The sequence below is a fragment of the Chenopodium album genome, chromosome 4, assembly GCF_948465745.1.
Source record: "Chenopodium album chromosome 4, dcCheAlbu1.1, whole genome shotgun sequence".
In the NCBI taxonomy this organism is placed as follows: Eukaryota; Viridiplantae; Streptophyta; class Magnoliopsida; order Caryophyllales; family Amaranthaceae; genus Chenopodium; species Chenopodium album.
Genome location: NC_137837.1, coordinates 76934952 through 76954028, shown reverse-complemented (window position 1 = coordinate 76954028; position 19077 = coordinate 76934952). Strand labels below are relative to the sequence as shown.

At 40.4% G+C, this 19077-nt stretch overlaps 1 protein-coding gene across 3 annotated transcripts; it reads right to left on the bottom strand.

The window, feature by feature from the left end:
* Positions 1–327: 327 nt before the first annotated feature.
* LOC145627358 (uncharacterized) lies at positions 328–17992 on the bottom strand. 3 transcript variants are annotated; one of them, XR_014111383.1, is made up of 10 exons: positions 17663–17992; positions 7194–7250; positions 6826–6878; positions 5355–5406; positions 3824–3889; positions 3687–3743; positions 2004–2037; positions 972–1028; positions 655–809; positions 328–548 (listed from the first exon to the last, which is right to left on the bottom strand). XR_014111383.1 is itself a non-coding variant. In XM_081679751.1 (9 exons), the coding sequence occupies exons 1-9, from the start codon at positions 17681–17683 to the stop codon at positions 746–748; spliced, it is 465 nt and encodes a 154-aa protein (XP_081535877.1). In that variant the 5' UTR covers positions 17684–17992; the 3' UTR covers positions 328–745. The 3 variants fall into 3 exon arrangements, 2 of the variants coding, with proteins under 2 accessions (XP_081535877.1, XP_081535876.1); XM_081679751.1 differs by having other exon boundaries at positions 328–809; positions 17659–17992; XM_081679750.1 differs by having other exon boundaries at positions 328–809.
* Between the last annotated feature and the right edge of the window lie 1085 nt (positions 17993–19077).

Sequence of the window (19077 nt, the reverse complement as noted above, 5' to 3'; positions counted from 1 at the left end):
ACCCCACTAACCCCGGCGAGTATAATTTTAACACCCACACTCACCTAAGCGGGTAGAAACCTAAATCCACCACCCACGTGGATATCCACCAACCTAATAACATTTATAATAGAATATTATACAAGGTAATAATCAATTTGTGATAAAAAAAAAAAAAAAAAAAAAAAAAAAAAAAAGTAATAAGTTGGTAGGTAACTGGACGGGTAGGCGGATAACTAGAAGGATAGGTGGGTAACTAGGCGGGTAGACGGGTAATAGGCTAGTGCAGTTCTTATGTTCTCCAAATTTGGAACAAGAAGATCAATTGAACATTAAAGTACGGTTAGAAAAACAAAATAATTTCTGTTATCATAAAACAGTGTCCTCTATGCAAGAAGAGGTAAACATTTTACATTTTAGACATAATTATATAGTTTTACATTGAACAGGACAAAATTTCATGACAATGAAGAGGATTTAAAAAAACAAACAAACCTATAATTCATTGTCTTATTCCACCCTTCAGCCCTTAACCCCACCTTACACAGCTATACATTTCCATCTGCAAACTGCATTTTTAAAAGTATGAGAAATCTACTATCTAGGTAGAAAAAGATGAAAAGAAAAAAAAAAAAAAAAAAAAAAAAAAAAAAAAAAGAGGACTGATTTAATGACATGAATGAAGCATGTGACCATCAACTTCATCAAACTATTAGAGTCGAGCTGCGCAGTTGACATGAAGCTCAAGAAAACACCAAATTGGCTACTACGATGGTGGCTGCCATGTTCCAGGCTTGAAAGAAGGACCTGACCCTGTCGGCTCTGTAGTCCTGAAAATTTGGATATCACAATAATGAATAGGTAATTGATTATATACCCATATAAACTCTCCTTTATACTCTGGTTAGAAGGCAATCTCAGTTTAGACTGTCATTAGACAAACATAGCCACTAAACAAGTAATCAACAAACAATAAAATGAGTTTAGAATACCTTGGTTCCAGTGTTTCCTGAGGTGATTCTGTTTTTACTTTCTCTGTCTCAGATTCGCTGCAAAACATAAAAAGAGCTCATTAAGGTCATGGTGTTTGACTGTTTGGATGCACCAAAGCAGCGAGTTTAAATTACATGTAGGATCTCATAGACACCAGTAGATCACAGTCCCACGGCCAAGAGTAAGCTACTCGTTGACAAGATAAAAGCATATCTAACAACTTGAACTTTTAATAATAGTATGGAGTACTATATATATTAAAAGCATAAACTTTACTGCTGCGAGTTGCATTACCAAGACAAAAGTTCAAGTAACAAATCACACAAACACACAGACACACACACTACTTACAAAGCTCATTTCCATGATTCCGTATAGAAGAGAGAAGAAAGAAGAAAGATTGCGAGATGAAACAAATAAGAGTCTAAAAATGGGAAAACAACGCAACATAAGACCTTAAGTATTACTAGTAACTAAATACTAAGAAGCAATTTCAAAAAATACAATGTAAAGAAGAGATTGTGAATGCAAAAGGAACTAGTTTGCCATAATTGGGTGACTATAGCAGTTAGAATCATTCTTTGTGAACTTTTTTAATAAATATATATATATGCAACAAATCTTTGTTTAACCGTTTATTTTACTGAAAGCAGCAGAAGATCAGAATTTTCATTCCAGCTAAACCTCATGCATTAACATCAAGTCATATCATAAATTCACAATCGCAAAACAATGAGAAGGAAGTAGCTTGGAGAATTACATTTCCACTTTCCCCTTAATTTAAAAACTTCCTCTGTTTTTTATGAGTGCAAAATGTAGGGGGTATACACTTTTATAGACAGTAGTGAGGTAAAGAGCAATAAATTGGTGGTCCCATGTGATAAGGAGAAATAGGGAGAAAACATTGCCAAAATTAGTGATGTTGCACTTACTAAGCAACTTCCAATAAAAGGAAATGTTGCAACAATTAGAAAATGGAGAAAGTATGCAAGAACTATTTTTCAAAATCATATAATAATTTAATAACTCACCTCAAATTGCCAGATGATTCCTGAGGTACAGATCCTGTAAGATGTGCAAAGAAAATGATCTGTTAAGAAATATCAGATGCAGCCCTCAAGGCATGGATGGAGCTAACAAAGGAAGAAGGCTTGGATTTCAAGATAAAATATGTTACTAATGATACATGAGAACTATAAGAAGAATGGGAGTAGACAATATTCATTTCACCTCAAAATCCTTATCTTAATTTAATGACCTATATCTGAACTTGTCTTAACTGTAAATCATAGCCTAGATCAGAACTTGTTGTCCCTTATTTGAAACTATTTTTTATTATGCTGAGAAGGGCAATGTCTAAAATGGTATGCCACATTCAATTCAGTTAAAGTCAAACCTATCTATATTTTTTATGCTCCTAGTATATGCCAATTTTAAATCAGATAGTCCCAACATTCAAAAAGGTAAAAGTGAAAAACCTGTCATACTCACAAGTCTCCAATAGTTCTGCCCAACCCACCAAAGGAGACTTAAACCAACTCCAAGCATAAAAACCAGGTGGAGTTCCCCGCGTTTACTATGGGCAAACAGTTAAAAAGGAAATTGCATACAATGAGTTAAGGCTTAACGATTGCTTGAACTAACACAAGACACACAAAATGGAATTCAAGGACAACAACAGAACGAATGCAAATGGAATCATCAAGGGAAGCATTAAAAAGGTTATATTTGCTTCCTCCTTTATTGATTTCATGATAACAAGGTCTAAAACTCAATCCACACAGTTCAGCTACACAGTAACAATAATCAAATTAACAAAATAAACATCCCAACTCAGGATCTTTGAATGTGAAAATCTCAAAAAAAGAAGGATATAATACAATGTGTTTCATGTTTATCACATATATAAACACTTCCAGACGAACCAGGCAAAGAGAAAAAAGAAGTCTTGAAATTTTCAAAAAGTTGCACTCTGAGCAGTCTTGTGTTGATCATATGATCAAGATGAATTGATGGCCATACAGATAAAGGCCAGTGACCCAAGAATAGAATTACAATATTTACTGCAGACAAGGTAATCCTGAATTTTCATATTTTACAATAATGAATCTAACACTACTCTTTTTTTTTTTTTTTTCCCCGACTCGATGTAGATACGTAGCTTAAGGGGACAAAAATGAAAAAGGTGAGTGGTGTAAGAAAAAAGTCAAAAAACAAGAGAGAGTGTAAAAAGATGGGTGGGTGTAAGATAAAGTAGGAGAGAATGTAGAAAGGTGGGAGGGTATAAGAAAAAATATAAGAGTATCGAAAGGTGTCAACATTTTAAGGAAAGCAAGTGAGATGTTATAGAGGGTATGCCAAAATAAGAATAAAGTTTGTGAGTAGAACAAAAAAACAACCATAAAAGGAAAGTGAGTAGAGAGAGAAAAAAAGAGAGAGGTAGTATTTGTAATAGCATCTGTTGTCATTATATCCACTGAACAAGGTTCCTCGGGAAGAGACATGAGACAATCTAGTCTTGGTGAGAGTTTGCTGAATTTTATTTCAAAAAAGGGACTCATATTTGTGGTTAGAAGAAAATATGCCACTTCTTATCAACTTTTAGAAGATATAAGGCTGCTTCCTTCATAATCAGCCAAAGTAGTTAAACATTTCCAATTGTGGTTCACCAGGGTGACAGAAAATTTTTATTTATTAAAGAACCCACATAATACCTTCTGAACTCTGTAATTGCCGCAGGTAACTCTGTAAATCTGGACCTCCAACATTGCCTGCATAAAATAAAATATAACAGTTACATCCCACCATTATGAAATTGACAACATGGTGTTTCCATGCTTTTGCTACCTACCAGCTATCTTGGCATGGAGGGTACTGCCCTGAACAGCTCTTCTTTCTTCTTCTTCTTTCTTTAAACCTTTATGAAGAAAAAGATATATGAAATCCTTTGCAGGAAAATCAGAACAATACATGTACATTGCAATAGTCTAACAGGACACAATCTCGATGTTAAACAAACAGGAGAAAAAATAATTGTAGGCAAGAATATTATCTACTACGTAGTAGAAGATTTCGAAGAAGGCAGGAAATCAGCCTCATCATTAAGATGAACCTATTAACATGTTTTTAGGCATCATAAATAATCTAATAAGCAACCTTTACAGTTTACAATCACAAATTTATTTTTAGTAGCCTGGTAGCCTGGTATCAACATTAGCTTCAGGCCAGTAGCCTGGTTTTAATTTTGTAGACAGAGATTAATTAAGAAAACAAAAGAGACAACAACCTTGTCATAGAAAATCAAGAATACACTCACTAAAATTCCAAGTGTATGTCAGAAAGAAGAGAGCTTCAAACAAAGGGGAAGGAGGGTAAAAAAAAATGATCTTTATTATGAAGTAGGTTATAAAGAGAAAATCTTTAGGCAACTTAATGGGCAAAACTCTTCCATGATGATCAAGCAATCAAAAATACGAGAAGCAAAACCTGAAGGAAAAGAAAAAGATAAAAAGAAAAAAGAACACTTTGACTAGAGCTACGTTCTTTAGAGGAGCTACGAATGGAAGAGGAAGCAAGCCGGAGTGCCAGACAAAATATTTAGTAATCAACAAAATAGTTGCCCCACGGCCTTTTAGAAACTCTTGCTGAGGGTAGGGCAGGTAAGATGTACAACTTAATTCTTGCAATAACAGAGAAGCCGTAGGATCTTAATCCTAAACACAACCCTAAGATTATTCTTACAAGAAGTAATAGGTTCAATCTCTACCTTTCTAGGGCAGAATTGAGGATATGGAGGTTCATTTGAACGTTAAAAATTAGCAATCTTACAAATTATGTAAAATCAACCAAATATTCCAAGGGGGATTCCAGTGTTCATTTGCCCAGAAAAATGAAAATGATGAATGCTTATTGAAGATGAAAGCAATAGAGATAGAAAATTAAGAGAGCAAAGCATATTTTTACAAAAGATGGAACATTTTTTTTCCCTCAAAATTTAGTAAGTTAAGAACATACTACATGGTGAGAAACATACTACCTGATGACATTTTCAATTACAAATATCTAACAGCAGCAGCAATAGTGCAACTATCGCGACAGACAAGGTTAACCCAATTGTAATTTATCTACATTAGTTTCAACACCTCTTAAAAGCTTAACTTCTAACATAAATCCTTGAACAAAATTTAGCAAGAGGGAAGACATGAGAAAAGTATGACATTTGCTCTGGTACTATCTGCTATTTATTGCTGGAACTTTTATACTTATAAGGGAATTAAAAACTTGATTTATTTTGTACAAAGAATCAAGTACTCAGCGGAGTAGAGGAAAAAGTAGGAACAATATGCAAAAGCAAAATGTTGGAATAAGCAAAAATAACTTACGCATAACGTTTTGTCTAACAAATTCACGCTTGGCCTCAAGTTCAGCCATCTCCTGCAGAGTATCCAGCAAGGAATCAAAACAACCATCAAGAAATCACCAAAGGGGACAAAATAAAATAAGCATTTAAGAGATCGGAGAAATAGGGTTGATGCAAAATCAATTGTAAAGAAGGTTGATCAACAAATAATATTACATTCTTGGTCAAAGTTAAGGTTCTTCATAAGCAATAAATGAAGCTCCAACTCTAATGTATCCCTCTACAACAAGGCAATTAGAAGTGCACATGCCCTGTTCCTGGAGTACAATGCTCCCGCCAGCATGTGCATCAAACCTGTGAGCAGCCATACACATGCACACAGGACAGGGCCACAGGGGTAGTGTGTGTTGCGCATTCACCACATTTGACGCCATACCACCAAAGCACTTAGTTTGGAACTACATGGTAGTTTTCAACCACTAAGCCATCAGAAATAGATATCATGCACTATTTGAAACTCTCTTGCCTAATCAAGATAGAGTCAACAGTCTTAACACTTGCTGTCTGTAATGTAGAAATATAATAGCATAACACCAAGAGTCTCTTGTGTGTCAAGGAGGGTCATAAACAAAGATATCCATGGGATCGAGTAAAACCAAGTGTCACTCACTCACTCTCATGCTATGCTTGGCACCAAGAATAAAAGACATGTAATATATTAAACCCGCCACAATCTCATTAATCATGGTCCGCGTATATGAATAAAAAAAATTAGGATGGTTTAATTCCAAATAGGAAAGATAGTTCATGCTTCCTAATATTTTGTTAGCACGGCTAGAGAAATCTCCAATATATTGGGTTACAAAATTACAATCAATTAGAAGTCCAAGAGACCAGGACCGTAGAAAAGTGATAATCATGAAACACATGAACTATGTGATAATATCTCATGCAATATAGCCTTCTTTCACAAAACCCTCACTATTGTAAATTAGTAGTACAAATTGCCATCAAAGTAAACGATATACGTAATACGTCCGGTGTCAAAAGGAAGGTCATACAAAGAAATTATAATACATTAAAAATCTGAGATAGCTGTCATCGAAAAAAAAAAAAAATTGAATAACAAAAAATTGTTTTAGGGATCATTAGACCTGAAGGAAACTTTCTTTAAAATGGAGTAAAATGACGGTACCATTTGGTGATATATTGGTATACATGAAATTATTGTGTGGCTGTGGGGGTCTGAAACCACAATATACAAATGTTGAAGAGACTTTAAGTGATAAAGGTTGCGTGCTTTAAGAACAGACAGCTACAGAGCAATCATTTTTCAATAACATAGAATAATATAAAGAACGCAAGCTAAATTCAAATTATACACTGCTGTCTCATCAAAAGATCCCTACCCTGCTTCAAGGATTTTAAGAAGTTTGTCAGATAATGAAATTAAGAACCATTAGAAAAAGGTGGAGGCAGATGCTATACTATACCTCTGGAGTTGGAGATTTTTTGCGTTGTCCATTAAGCCAACATATCCATTCAACTGCAGTAATCATGTTCGATGGCACTCAGTTTGAATAATAGATGCATGATCCAAGAAAGAAAGAGATTACAGGGTAGACAAACAACAACAACAACAACAAAGCCTTAGTCTCAAAATGATTTGGGGTCGGGTAACATGGATTATCATAAGGAACAGTCCAAAAAGGAAAAACAGCATAGCAACAAATTACAAATTCAATAAAATTAGTCCCAAGATATGAAATAGTGAGATCTGACTGATACCTGGAAAGCTTCATCTTCATACTAGTACAAATAAAACTTAAGATTGCTTGTTGTTCAGTATACTGGAATTTACCTGGAATTGACGTAGGATCTTCTTCTCCCTTAAATATCACCCATCTCTTTTCTTTCACTATTAATTAACAAAAGATATTAGTGTACATAATGAGGTAAGGAAAGAATTATAACTTCCAATTACATATAAAATTTGAACTGTAATGCAAGCAACATCATCTAAGCCTATGACAATCAGTCAAACAAGACACTTCAATATAAATTCAATTCCTTGTGACATTGAAGTATTGACCATTTAATTAGAGTGAAATGAAAATGAAATCAGATACATGAGTTATAGTAGTTAATGAGACACATATGAGCAACAAATTATGGAGTATTACTTGGCTTCTTAACTTTTATGTCAGCTATGGTATTACCTATGCTACTTGAACCATTTGACAAGGCATAACTCAAGTTCCTGCTCAATTTTTCCATAGGCCTTATACTCTTATATAAGGATCTCTAAACCATAAGTTACTGTAACGAATCAGAGCAAGCGGCCTGTGCTTTATATAAACAACAGCCAACAGAGGAAAGGACAGGGTCTGAGACATCTGAGCTAACCAAGGTGGTGAGGCACAACCACACCAAGCAACAGCAACTTAAAGCTGCAGCCACTAGTTGGCACGTTGGGATAATGACAAAGGGTAGTAAAGTTAGTAATTAAAGCTGTACTATTTAGCTAAGTAGTATAAAAAGGTAGAGAGGGGTAGAAGGAAGATAGGCAGCAATTTGTATTGAAGGGAAACCTTAGAGAGTCATGGCCTAAAGCCATTTTGAGAGTGATAGCCTAAACTTATTAACCTTCCTTTTGTAACCTTTTGGCCATTTTCAATCAAAATTCACGCTTTAAGCTTTATTTACTTCCATTACTATATCAGAATTATAAACCCAGAAAATCAGTCCATTACAGTTATAGCATCCAAAACTGATTTTCCATAGGTCAATCAAGTCTTTTTTCCTAGTTTCCAAATCTAATCTTCCAACTATATCTTTACGATACAACTTTTAGTCTGTGCTAGTGCTAGATTGTTGTTTTTGGTTCTACATATGCTACTAAAGATCAAATTGTCTCATGAGCGTGAGTTATAGCATTCAAAGCCAATTTGCGGGCACTGCGCTTGGTAAAGAAAGCAGCTTAACCCCGGCCAGTTGAGCCCATTCACAGCACCGAGGGAAGCCTTTCATTAAAAACCTCTTTTATGTTATGTATTCTTTTTTTAAGATTTCTTTCTAAAAGAAACCTACGAGATGAATTGGACCTCAGCCCGAAGAGCGCTTCCCTGGCGAAGAGATTCAAAAGATGGAACTCCAGCGCACTGATTGAGCTAGCTAGAAGCAGGAACCCCTATTTTAGTTAGGCCAGCTGTAATGTAAACAAAGCAAACCAAAGATTCGTTGGTGTACCGATACCGGTTGACAGCTGCAATTGGCCTTTTCCTACAGTTGACCGATTGCTCCATAAGAGCGGAAAGATAGTCCATTTAAAAGGACGAGAAGCGGTATCGAACACGGAAAAAAAGAGGGGAAGATTTCTCCAAAAAGCAACCTTTCCTTTCATTCATTTAAGCGATTCAATCAGTAGGAAAGTCATATCACTGAACACTTTTTAGATATCTGTCTTCCTTATAAGCTGCATGCTATCGGAGAGAGAGCACATTGCCTTGACCTTAAGAATAATTTGAAAGATTTGAAGGAGAGGAAGCATTGAACGTCTCCATTTTTGTGAAACTATTCCTCAAGCAAGGCAGCCGATAAGTCATCGAAAAGCATCCTTTCCTTCTTTGTTGGGTTGGTTCACGCGCGCGCAAACGAGCACCGGCCGACATCAGACTTCTCCACCTAAGACTATCCCTAAGTGCAAAACAAACCACCTGCGCTAGATCGATGGGAGGCGGGTGCTCCCAGAACAGAGGTTTACGCCCATCCCCCTTTTTATTTCTCGGTAGGATAGGTTGCTAAAATAAAACAAACGGGAGGAGAGGATCGACCCGTAAAACCTTAGTCTTGGGTCTTTGTTTTAATCTTTTAACAACGTTGTTATCCCCCCGCTCCTTTCCCGGACTCCAAAAAAGGTCCATTTTAGTGTATTTGAAAGATTGTCCTCGGGCTGAAGAGTGTCCACATGAGTTCGTTCAGGTGTCTATATAATTGTCGGGATGCCCCAAAACATTAGGAGCATAAAAAATCCAAAAGGAAAAAAAGATAGCAAAAGCTACCGTGTCGGTCGCACATTCAACATAGCGTTCGGACTCATGTGCCATTTTGCTAAGCCCGAACAGAAGAACTTGTACGCGTGCTCCTTCGCAAAGTAGCCTATAATGGCTATTTCTGAATTTCCTCACGCAACCATAGCCTTCTTCCTCCAGTCGAAGTAGTTCAACATATTGTTGTACGTAGAACAGATTGTGGCACCATTCGAGGTATTTCTTTAAGTCCGCGAAACGTGTGCCGCACAAACCAAACAAGCTAAAGCTTGCCTGGTTGGTACAATCAAAAGGGTCAAAGTTCGTCAGGGCCAGGAAAATAGCGAAGCCGGGGCCGCTGGGGTTGCGCATTCGATGACAATTACTGGCTTCACTACCGATCCCACGTTGAAATCTCTGCCGACTTATCCTCGGCAATTAGGCTAGAGCCATTTCCAAGAGGATCCCGGGCTCGATCTGAACGCCCTCATCCCATTTCCTACCAGAAATGGTAAGGGCGGATAGCAACCCGGCGTTCGAAACAAGTTTCTCACAAGCGCTATACCTGTAGTAGGAGATAGCATAGTGACTTGGCTTTGGGGTGGTTTCTCCGCTCCGAGTGAGCTTTTCAGGGCTATGACGAGGTGCGAAAGGAAGCAAGGGAAGGCATGCCCCGAAAACGAAACGACGGTATACTTCATCAATATTCCCCCAGGGAGTGAAGGATGAGACCGAACCCAATTTTTTTGTTCCTTATTTTCCGACTCCACGAAATCAGGGTTTGGCCAAAAAAGAAGCAACGCTATGGATACCATGACCGATCACCATTGTAGATTGACCGTTCACGAATCTGTCTTGAAGGGTGAGATCCTTATTGCATAGATAAGGACGTGGTGGCTGGTATTATCTGGCTTTGCCGCATTGAGCGCGGCAGTAGTACCGCCTGTTGTGCCAGCAGCCAACTCCGGCGTGTCAGAGCCCCTCTTAAGGGGGTGGGGGTGAAGGGGGGGGCTATCGGCCGGTTGAAAGCAACAACACTCGCGGAAACAGACCGGAATGCCAGCTAGAGAAGAAGCAGAGTCCCTTAAGGTTCGCAGCAGATGGGACTCAACTTTCTTCTATTTTTCTCTCCTTCCGCCTATTATACCTACACGCCCTCAGCTTTTTGCTGACAGCTCAGGATTTTCGAATTCGGATTTTCTTCTGTTTATGCCTTGTGGATAGAAAGAAATTATAGGAGATACACAGCTAAAGCTCAAACTTGGCAACAAGTGGCTCTATCGAACTAAGCAGAACCGAGATGGCTCCTTGGACAGAAGCAAGGCAAGACTTGTAATTCTTGGTTGTAGGCAAAGGCCTGGTATTGACTTCGATCAAACCTTTGCACCAGTGGCAAAGATGACCACCGTTAGGTCTCTCCTAGCGGTGGCAGCCATGGAAGGATGGATCACATGCCAAATGGATGTCAAAAATGCATTCCTCCATGTTCATGAGGATGTATACATGAAATTGCCACAGGGATATGTAGGACCAGGGTTACCTATTAATCCTGTTCCGGGGGAGGTGAATGAGACTAAAGTGTGTAAGCTAAATAAGTCTTTATACGGACTTAAGCAAGCTCCCAGGCAATGGTTTGCCAAACTCACTGAAGCCTTACAGTCCTTTGGCTACAGTAAGTCCAAAGCCGACTATTAAGTTGATTTACAAAATGTCTTAAGATTAGGATTTTGTAAATTAACTAAGAGACCATAGAAACGAAGCGTACTTCCCTTGAGGATAACCCTCCTGACTATCTAAACGTAAGTTTTAGTGGCAGGAGACATGTAAGCCGCCCAAAAGGCGGTTCCTCGGGTTGGTGGAGGACAGGCTAGGCTGTGGAATCGCCAGGGCCTCTAGTAAAATAGTGGCGAAACTTAACCGTTTCGTCAGTTCGACCGGTATTCATGCATGTACGTGGAGGAAGAAGGCTATGGTTGCGTGAGGAAATTCAGAAATAGCCATTATAGGCTACTTTGCGAAGGAGCACGCGTACAAGTTCTTCTGTTCGGGCTTAGCAAAATGAAGTGAACCGGACTGAACGTGTTACCGAGAAATAAAAAGGGGGATGGGCGTAAACTTTTATATACAAATAGGGCCGATGCGGTTGTGGAATCATACCATGGGCATGGTTGCCATGGGCTCTCTCTTGGCTGAGTCAGTTGGGTGTGGAAGTACTAATGGAGGAAGGCTAACCCACGACAGCTGACGGCGGATTGAGGGCGGAAACTATGATTAAAATTTGGCGCTTGAGTGGGGTCTGGGGGGTCCCTTCGAAACGTAAGTGTTCGGAGGTACCAGGGAAGTACTCCAGCCTCGAGAGGGCGCCTTTGCCCGGGCAATATGCGGAAACCGACTCGACCATCCATATGAGTCATTCAAACCTCCGATCCCGAGGTCTATAAGAAAAGTGAGCGTATCCGGAACCTGAAATGCCTATCGACAACACGGAGACTTGTATATGCCATCTAAAACGAGCGACGCGACGGGGGTAACAAATTATAGCAGCATGGCGTCCGTTATAACTAACACACAAAAACGGAAAAAATCGGCAAGAAAAAACACAAGAACGGCACCTGAAGAAAACCGAATTCGCCCCAACCTCGAATTCGAATTTTCGAAGGACGCGACCCCCACCCACGGGGGGAGCACAGCCGAGTAGCGAAGCCTACCTACGAGACTTACCTTATTTTGGTTCGATACGCCCACCTACGAGACTTACCTTTGGCCGATATCCACGTGCACGTGAAAAGGACACTGTGAGGTAGGGCAGGAACGAAAAAGATAACCTAGCGAAGCTTCGCTACTCGGCTGTGCTCCCCCCGTGGGTGGGGGTCGCGCCCTTGTTGACTATGACAACAGTCGCGACTATAAACGAATCGGCGAACAACCGAACCCTTGGGACCTTCTTCAACGAAACAAGGACCTATGGAAGTCGGGGCTACCCCGAGCAGAGCGAAGTGGAGTTTGGCCCTCCCCCCCCGGGGCCCAGATAAAGAATAGCGAGCTCGTACTCACACCCTGGGAATTGGTTTCGCCCGAAGCATCGAACGCATAATGGAAGCTCCTTTCCTGACAACGTTATGGCATTCAGGGGTTTCATCAGCAATGGTGAGAGTGGGTCTAGAGCCAGACGACTCGTGAAGAGACCAGTCCTTTACTTTAAGGCTTCGAGCGGATAGGCAATGATAATTGGGAGCCAATAGACGGGTTCGGTCCTCCAAGGCCTGTTAGAGCTCTCAAACTTAAAAGTGTTGCACCCCCTTGAAAGGTCGTAGCTTCGCTACTCGGCTGTGCTCCCCCCGTGGGTGGGGGTCGCGTCCTTCGAAAATCCGAATTCGAGGTTGGGGCGAATTCGGTTTTCTTCAGGTGACCGTATAAAAAAATCTGTCATTCGATTTCAGATGGGCAAAGGAAGGCAGGGAGTAGCACTAGTCTCAGGGGTGAAAGTAATAGCCTTATGTTATGGCCGCTCCCCGACTTACGGTCGATAAGCTGCTAGGCAGCATCCCCGGAGGAACTTTGCTTTCTGGTTGGGAAGTGTCTCTGTCCTTTTCACTTCTTACTACGTCAGGTAGTATACCTTCTCAGATGTCCAAGGAGGGCAACATACGGATTTTCGAAGGACGCGACCCCCACCCACGGGGGGAGCACAGCCGAGTAGCGAAGCTACGACCTTGTGAGAAACTTGTTTCGAACGCCGGGCTGCGTAAGTGTTCGGAGGTACCAGGGAAGTACTCCAGCCTCGAGAGGGCGCCTTTGCCCGGGCAATATGCGGAAACCGACTCGACCATCCATATGAGCCCATCTAGGGAGATAAAAGGACTTAGAGCCTTTCTTTTTTCCCCCCGGGGAGGCCCAAAAAAATGAAAGTACAGGCGAGGGCCACGGGTGAGGAACACCAACCTTCTTTCTCATGTATTTACTACGTAACACCTTCACCTTCAATAAGGTTCGCGCTAGGCGCTCACGTTTTTTGGCTTTCCTAAAATCGAGAATTTTTAAGTTGGTAAAGACCCCTGAACTCAGTTGACTTACTAGAATCGATTCTTTTCACAGATACGCTGCGCGGAAAGAAGCCCTGTCCTATATCAAAGGGCAGAGCTTCGACAGCCCTAACAAGTCACTGGAAGCTCCTCTGGCGCGCCCTAGCCGAGCGGTCCTCGCCTGCGCAAGAAAGCGTGCCTGGTCATACTCCCTTCTTGGTCTTAACAATTCAATCGATTCCCTCTTACTACCTGCCTCTCTGTCCGGACCCGAAGGGTCAAAGCAGAATCAGAATCTCGGACGTGCGATTGACCTCCTAGTGGGGCTATGGGACTCGAACCCAACTTTTTCCGCGACCCCTCCACGAATAACGAGAAAACAAAAGGAAAGCGAGACCGTACCTCTTTTTCCAGGCCTGTTTGGATATAAGGTTTCCGCAGAAAATCGGGTCGATAAAGCGTTTCTCCTAGCTCATCACCCAAAAAGGTCCGCTCTCGGCCATTCCACACGCTGCCTAGCAGAGGCGCCTCGCATTCCCCCAACGGGTAGTCCATACTTAAACGCGATGAAGCGCGGAGATTAGTTCAACCCTTGGGTAGAGTAGATCGTTCAACACCTGCGGCACAAAGGCAAATAAAAAAAACCTGCCTTTTTCTTTGTGTTTTGGCCCCTGGGAATTGGTTTCGCCCGAAGCATCGGACGCATCTTGTGATCCTAGCAAGGCTCTAATTGCCCAATTCACTTTTCTTATAGACCTCGGGATCGGAGGTTTGAATGACTCATATGGATGGTCGAGTCGGTTTCCGCCCGTTCTTCTCGAAGCCGGAAATAGGGCTTTCGGAGGGGTGCCGGAGCTGCTACAATTGCTTCAGCGGGAGCGCAACCATAGCCTTCTTCCTCCACGTACGTTTCTAGCTCTAGTTTCGGATGAGCTTCCCGGGTGAGGATGGAACTCTCAAGACGACATCTGTGAGATGAGAAGAGAAGTCCCGAATAGCGAGCTCGTACATTCAAAGTTTAAAAAGCTTAACTTTCTTGAAGAGGCTCAACTGGTTCCTTTTCGGCTAAAGCGGTAGTTAGCTTGTATCTATGAATCAAATCTAAGATACCTGTCTAGTCCAGTGGGTAGAGACAGTTGGTATGGAAGAACTGCTGCGCCGCGGGAAATCCCTAAAAAAGTTCCAGCCTTAACCGAGGAAAGGAAGGCTAACCCACGACAGCTGACGGCGGATTGAGGGCGGGGGACCCCCGGATGGTCTAGCAGCATAGTCATTCTCTTCCATTTCCTCCTCACTATCCATTTCATGGATCTCTTCAGCAAGACAAGAAGCAAATGCTCAAATGAAGAATGAAAAGAAGATCCTTCTGGTAAGGTGGTGGAGCAGCAGGGGGCATATTCTGATTCAATTCCAACAAGACCGGGCCAAAGCTTTATCACCGTGCCCGCTTCTAGTAGCTAGTAGGTCTTCCCGGATCGCTCTTTGGGGTCTCATTTTCTTTCTATCTGACAAGACTGGATTCATTGAGTCCTGCCATTCAATGAACAAACAAGACAGGTACTCAACACGGCGAACAAACAACGAACACTCTTCCTACGCCACAACCTCCGGGATACTATCCCTCCCGATAAATGAAGCACAACATTTGCCTCAGATGTCCAAGGAGGGCAACATACATCTAAAGAATCCCGCCACTATTTTACTAGAGGCCCTGGCGATTCCACAGCCTAGCCTGTCCTCCACCAACCCGAGGAACCGCCTTTTGGGCGGTATATAGAAGATATGAGAAGGGAAGAATCGAAAAAGAATTCATTAAGAATTCACAAAGAATTCAGTTTCGCTACAGCACCCGCTGCTCTAGCTAATTGTCCACCCCTTCCAAGCCAGACGCAGCAGAGCGACGACCCGGGAGCGGATTCCCCACCGGCAGGGGGACAGGAGACGGCCCATCATTTTGAATCTGATATTATTTATGGCCGAATTAACAATAATGGACACCTGATGACCGAGAGTAGCCACATCGGAGAGGAAGATCCTTAGTCTCTATCTTCTTCAACTACCCCTAGTATTCCTAATTCCTAGTAATATTTCATTTACGTGGTAATTATTTTGTCAAGCCTTGATATTGTCTTTTAGCAGTAAATTCCATTATAAAAGGAATATAATAGCTGAGCTTGCAAAGGAGGGGGACCAGAAAGGCACCAGAAATCAAGTAAATATTAAAGAAACTTTGATTTCGCATGAATACAGGAAAATGAACCAGCCAAAAAGGCCCAAAATAAACACCCTATGAGCATGAGCAAAGAGAGACTAAATGCACCACATGATTTAATATGAAAACCAAAGAAGACTACCAATCACGTAAAATCTAGTGATTCCTCTCCTGCCAAAGCATCCACATACAAGCAAATGAAGCAGCCTGCCACAAAATTTTCTCCCCTTTATGCCTCCAATACTTTATACACTGGAAGTGTAGACTCTAGATGACCCCTTAATAGTAAATGGATCATCCCAGTGAAGTTGTGAAAACCCACAGGTCTGAAGAGTCTCTAACATTACTGCCCCAGCCAAAATAGATGGTTTCAGGCATCCTTGCTAGGTTGCTAGCAAGGCACAAAGAGCACAATTGAGGATTTGAGAAGATATTGTTGTGGACCAATTGAGCCTCACACATATCATATATCAGCAAGTATCATAGGTGGTCAAAATTCAAGACAAATGATGTGGACCTTGCGTGGCCCTACTTCCCTAGAAGTACATTACCAAATGATTACCTTCTATTTCTCAAGACTTCTCATCGGTAACCACAATTGATTTATCGGGAACGAAAAGCAGCTCATGCAGGCATCAATTAATGTCGGTTTTAGTGTCTATTGTTTGTAGCAATTGTGCAATCTCAACAGGCTTCTTTTAATGTTATTGTAACCAGTGTTAGAATAAGATTTTGGATTTTTGGTTGCATAAAAGCGCAGGTTCTCAAAGGCTATGGTTAACAGTTTGAATTACCATTTCAAATCACAGGGTACACTTGGAGACAGTTTCAAGTGGAAATTACTAACTTAGCACTTCATTAAGTTTCTTTCTCATGACGGCTTTAGCTGATTTAAGAATAATTCACACGTCCAGTTCAATATGTAGAAGTATATGATATCTCAATGACCTCATCATTCTTTTACACAATCAACATAGAGAACCTCCCTTCCCTCACCCAAAAAATCTATGATCCTTAGATTGATCTCCATAGTCAATACCTGATCCTTTTTTTGAGCCTCAAGTTAATTTTCTGCTGTTGACCGACTATAGAAAAAACGAAGATGTAGCAACTACTAAGCGTTACTTGCTTTGCTTGCTTTAAATCTATGATGTAGCAACTAGGTACACTAATAGGGAAAGTAATTAAATCCACAAGGCCCCAGCCCAAAAATAAGCGGTTTTTCTCAACGTTCACATGTGGAATCAAAATACTCATCAGTCATCAAAGTTGGTACTTTTTGATATCCCATGACAAATAACAGCTAATCTCTGCAGAGTGATACTCCAACAATTCGCCTGCTGAGGCTGAAACCTACAATTGTTCAGTGTAATGCTTTCCTTACCTACTTCTCCAGATAGTTCAAAGGGAAACCAACAATTCAAATTCTAACAGATTGTTCTGCAATTAGGAGGGAAGTCTCTATATTTTAAGCAGCACTCTAGTAAGCACACTAATCCCAAACATTAGAAGCTCAAAAAAGCTACATGCGCATCCTCTTTTAAAAGATCATACCCCTCCAGTTCTTTTCTATCGAGTACGCCCCATTTCTTAGCCATGTTATTGTACAATATAGCATTATAGAGGCTTCCATCTCATCACTATCCATTTCAAGCATCAAAAGCTACATGCTCATCCTCTAAATTCTCCTAAAGTGTTCTTACAATGTCCAAAACAATCCAACATCATGCACACTGTATGCTTTCAAACCCCATTTCAAATTCTACATAAACCCAATTCTCTTTGATTAATTCCTCCAGGACTCATTAATAAGTTTCAATCATAAAACTTCCAACAACAAATCCTATCCCCAATATTAATCATTTCATATAAAACTATGAGTTAAAAGACACCTCAGTAATTATATGTACAAAACAAGCAATTTGGTCATGAAAATATCCCAAAAAATACAACTTTTAGCAGATAAACAATCAACCTACTCTTTAAATTCATCAAAAATTGGCCAAAAGATAGAGAAAAGCAAAAGGGTAAAAAGGTGAATGAAAGAAAGAAAGAAAAACCCACTTACTGACTCCATCAACGGATTCATTTCGAGTGAAATAACGATTCCCAGCTTTGTCCATGCCCACCATTGTCCGCTTGCTGAATAACCCTGCTATCTTTCCTAGAAATTTCGACATCTTTCTTTCTGTGTTTTTTCTTTCAGATTCAACAATGGAATCCTTTTGCAAATGTATGATGGGAGTATGATTTAATTGGAAACTCTTACTCAAACTGTTTTGATTTCGGTAGCTCTTTCTCTACATCACCCCTCTGAAATTCTGAAAGAACCCAAAAAATTACTACGTGTTCAAAACCATTGAATTTTCAGTTGGTGGTTCGGGTCAGTCAGATTTGGGTTTGGTTTCAAATTTGGATTTGATTTTGGGTCGAATTTAGATAGATCACAATTCAAAAATATACAAGTGGATCGCTAAACACCGTCCAACAAAAATAATCACCTGTTCACCACCGCCCATGTGAATGGACAATTGTACCCTTACTACTTCACCATCCCTTCATCCTCCCGACAACCCACAGCCCCTTCCAACCGGCGACCCACAACCTCTTTTGACCGACGGCCCACCACACCCCCCTTCTATGACAACCCACCACATTCCCTGGCCGGCGGGAACGTGGTGTTTTTTTTTTTTATTTCAGGCAATCGTGGTTAGGGTTGTTCATCAATCAAAGACCGGACCAAATCAAACTAACCCGGACCGGATCGAAGACCAAATATTATAATTTTAAGAACCGAAAACAAGACCGATTAAGCTAAGACCGTACCCGGGCCGGACCAAAAGAATCGGTCCAAAACCCAAATCGGACCACTTTGGACCGATTTAAGAATTTCTTTAAAAATAATTCTAAATTTTTAATACTCCCTCCCTGTTTTTTTAAGTGTTACAGTTTGACTGCCACATAATTTTAGGCAATTTAATTGACATAAATAAAATAAGAGGTAAGTGAGGTGGTTGGAGTATTAAAATATTTTGTAAAAGAAAGATAGTGGGTTTAATGGTTTATTGAAAAGTAATAAATGTGAGAGGAAATATATAATAAAAAATACAAACTTTTTATTAAATCGGGTGTTCACTATTTTAGTGAAAATCGAAAGGAAGCGTGAGTTTGGTGGCCCAATTTTGGCAAGGGAAAAAATGAAATCTTATTTTCTATCTCCTCTTTATTCTACAGATTCTCTTTCTTCTTCAATCTTCTTTTTCTCCCCGTCAAAAAAAAAAAAAAAAAAAAAAATCTTCTGTTTCTCTGTTTTTTCTCTCTCCTCTAGTTCTCATCTTCTTTTGTTTTTTCTCTCTCCTCTACTTCTCATCTTCTCATCTTCTCATCTTCTTTTGTTTTTCTCTCTCCTCTAGTTTCTGGTGATAATCGATGATGTTGATGTTTCTGCTCTAGGTTAGTATTTGTACTTATTCTTTTGTAAAC

Coding starts and splice junctions, on each gene's coding strand:
- LOC145627358 (XM_081679750.1), bottom strand. CDS start 17,774: ATGTCGAAATTTCTAGGAAAGATAGCAGGGTTATTCAGCAAGCGGACA. Junction 7,251..17,662: donor TGAATCCGTTGATGGAGTCA/GTAAGTGGGTTT, acceptor GTTAATTAATAG/TGAAAGAAAAGAGATGGGTG. Junction 1,029..2,003: donor GAATCATCTGGCAATTTGAG/GTGAGTTATTAA, acceptor TATGTTTTGCAG/CGAATCTGAGACAGAGAAAG.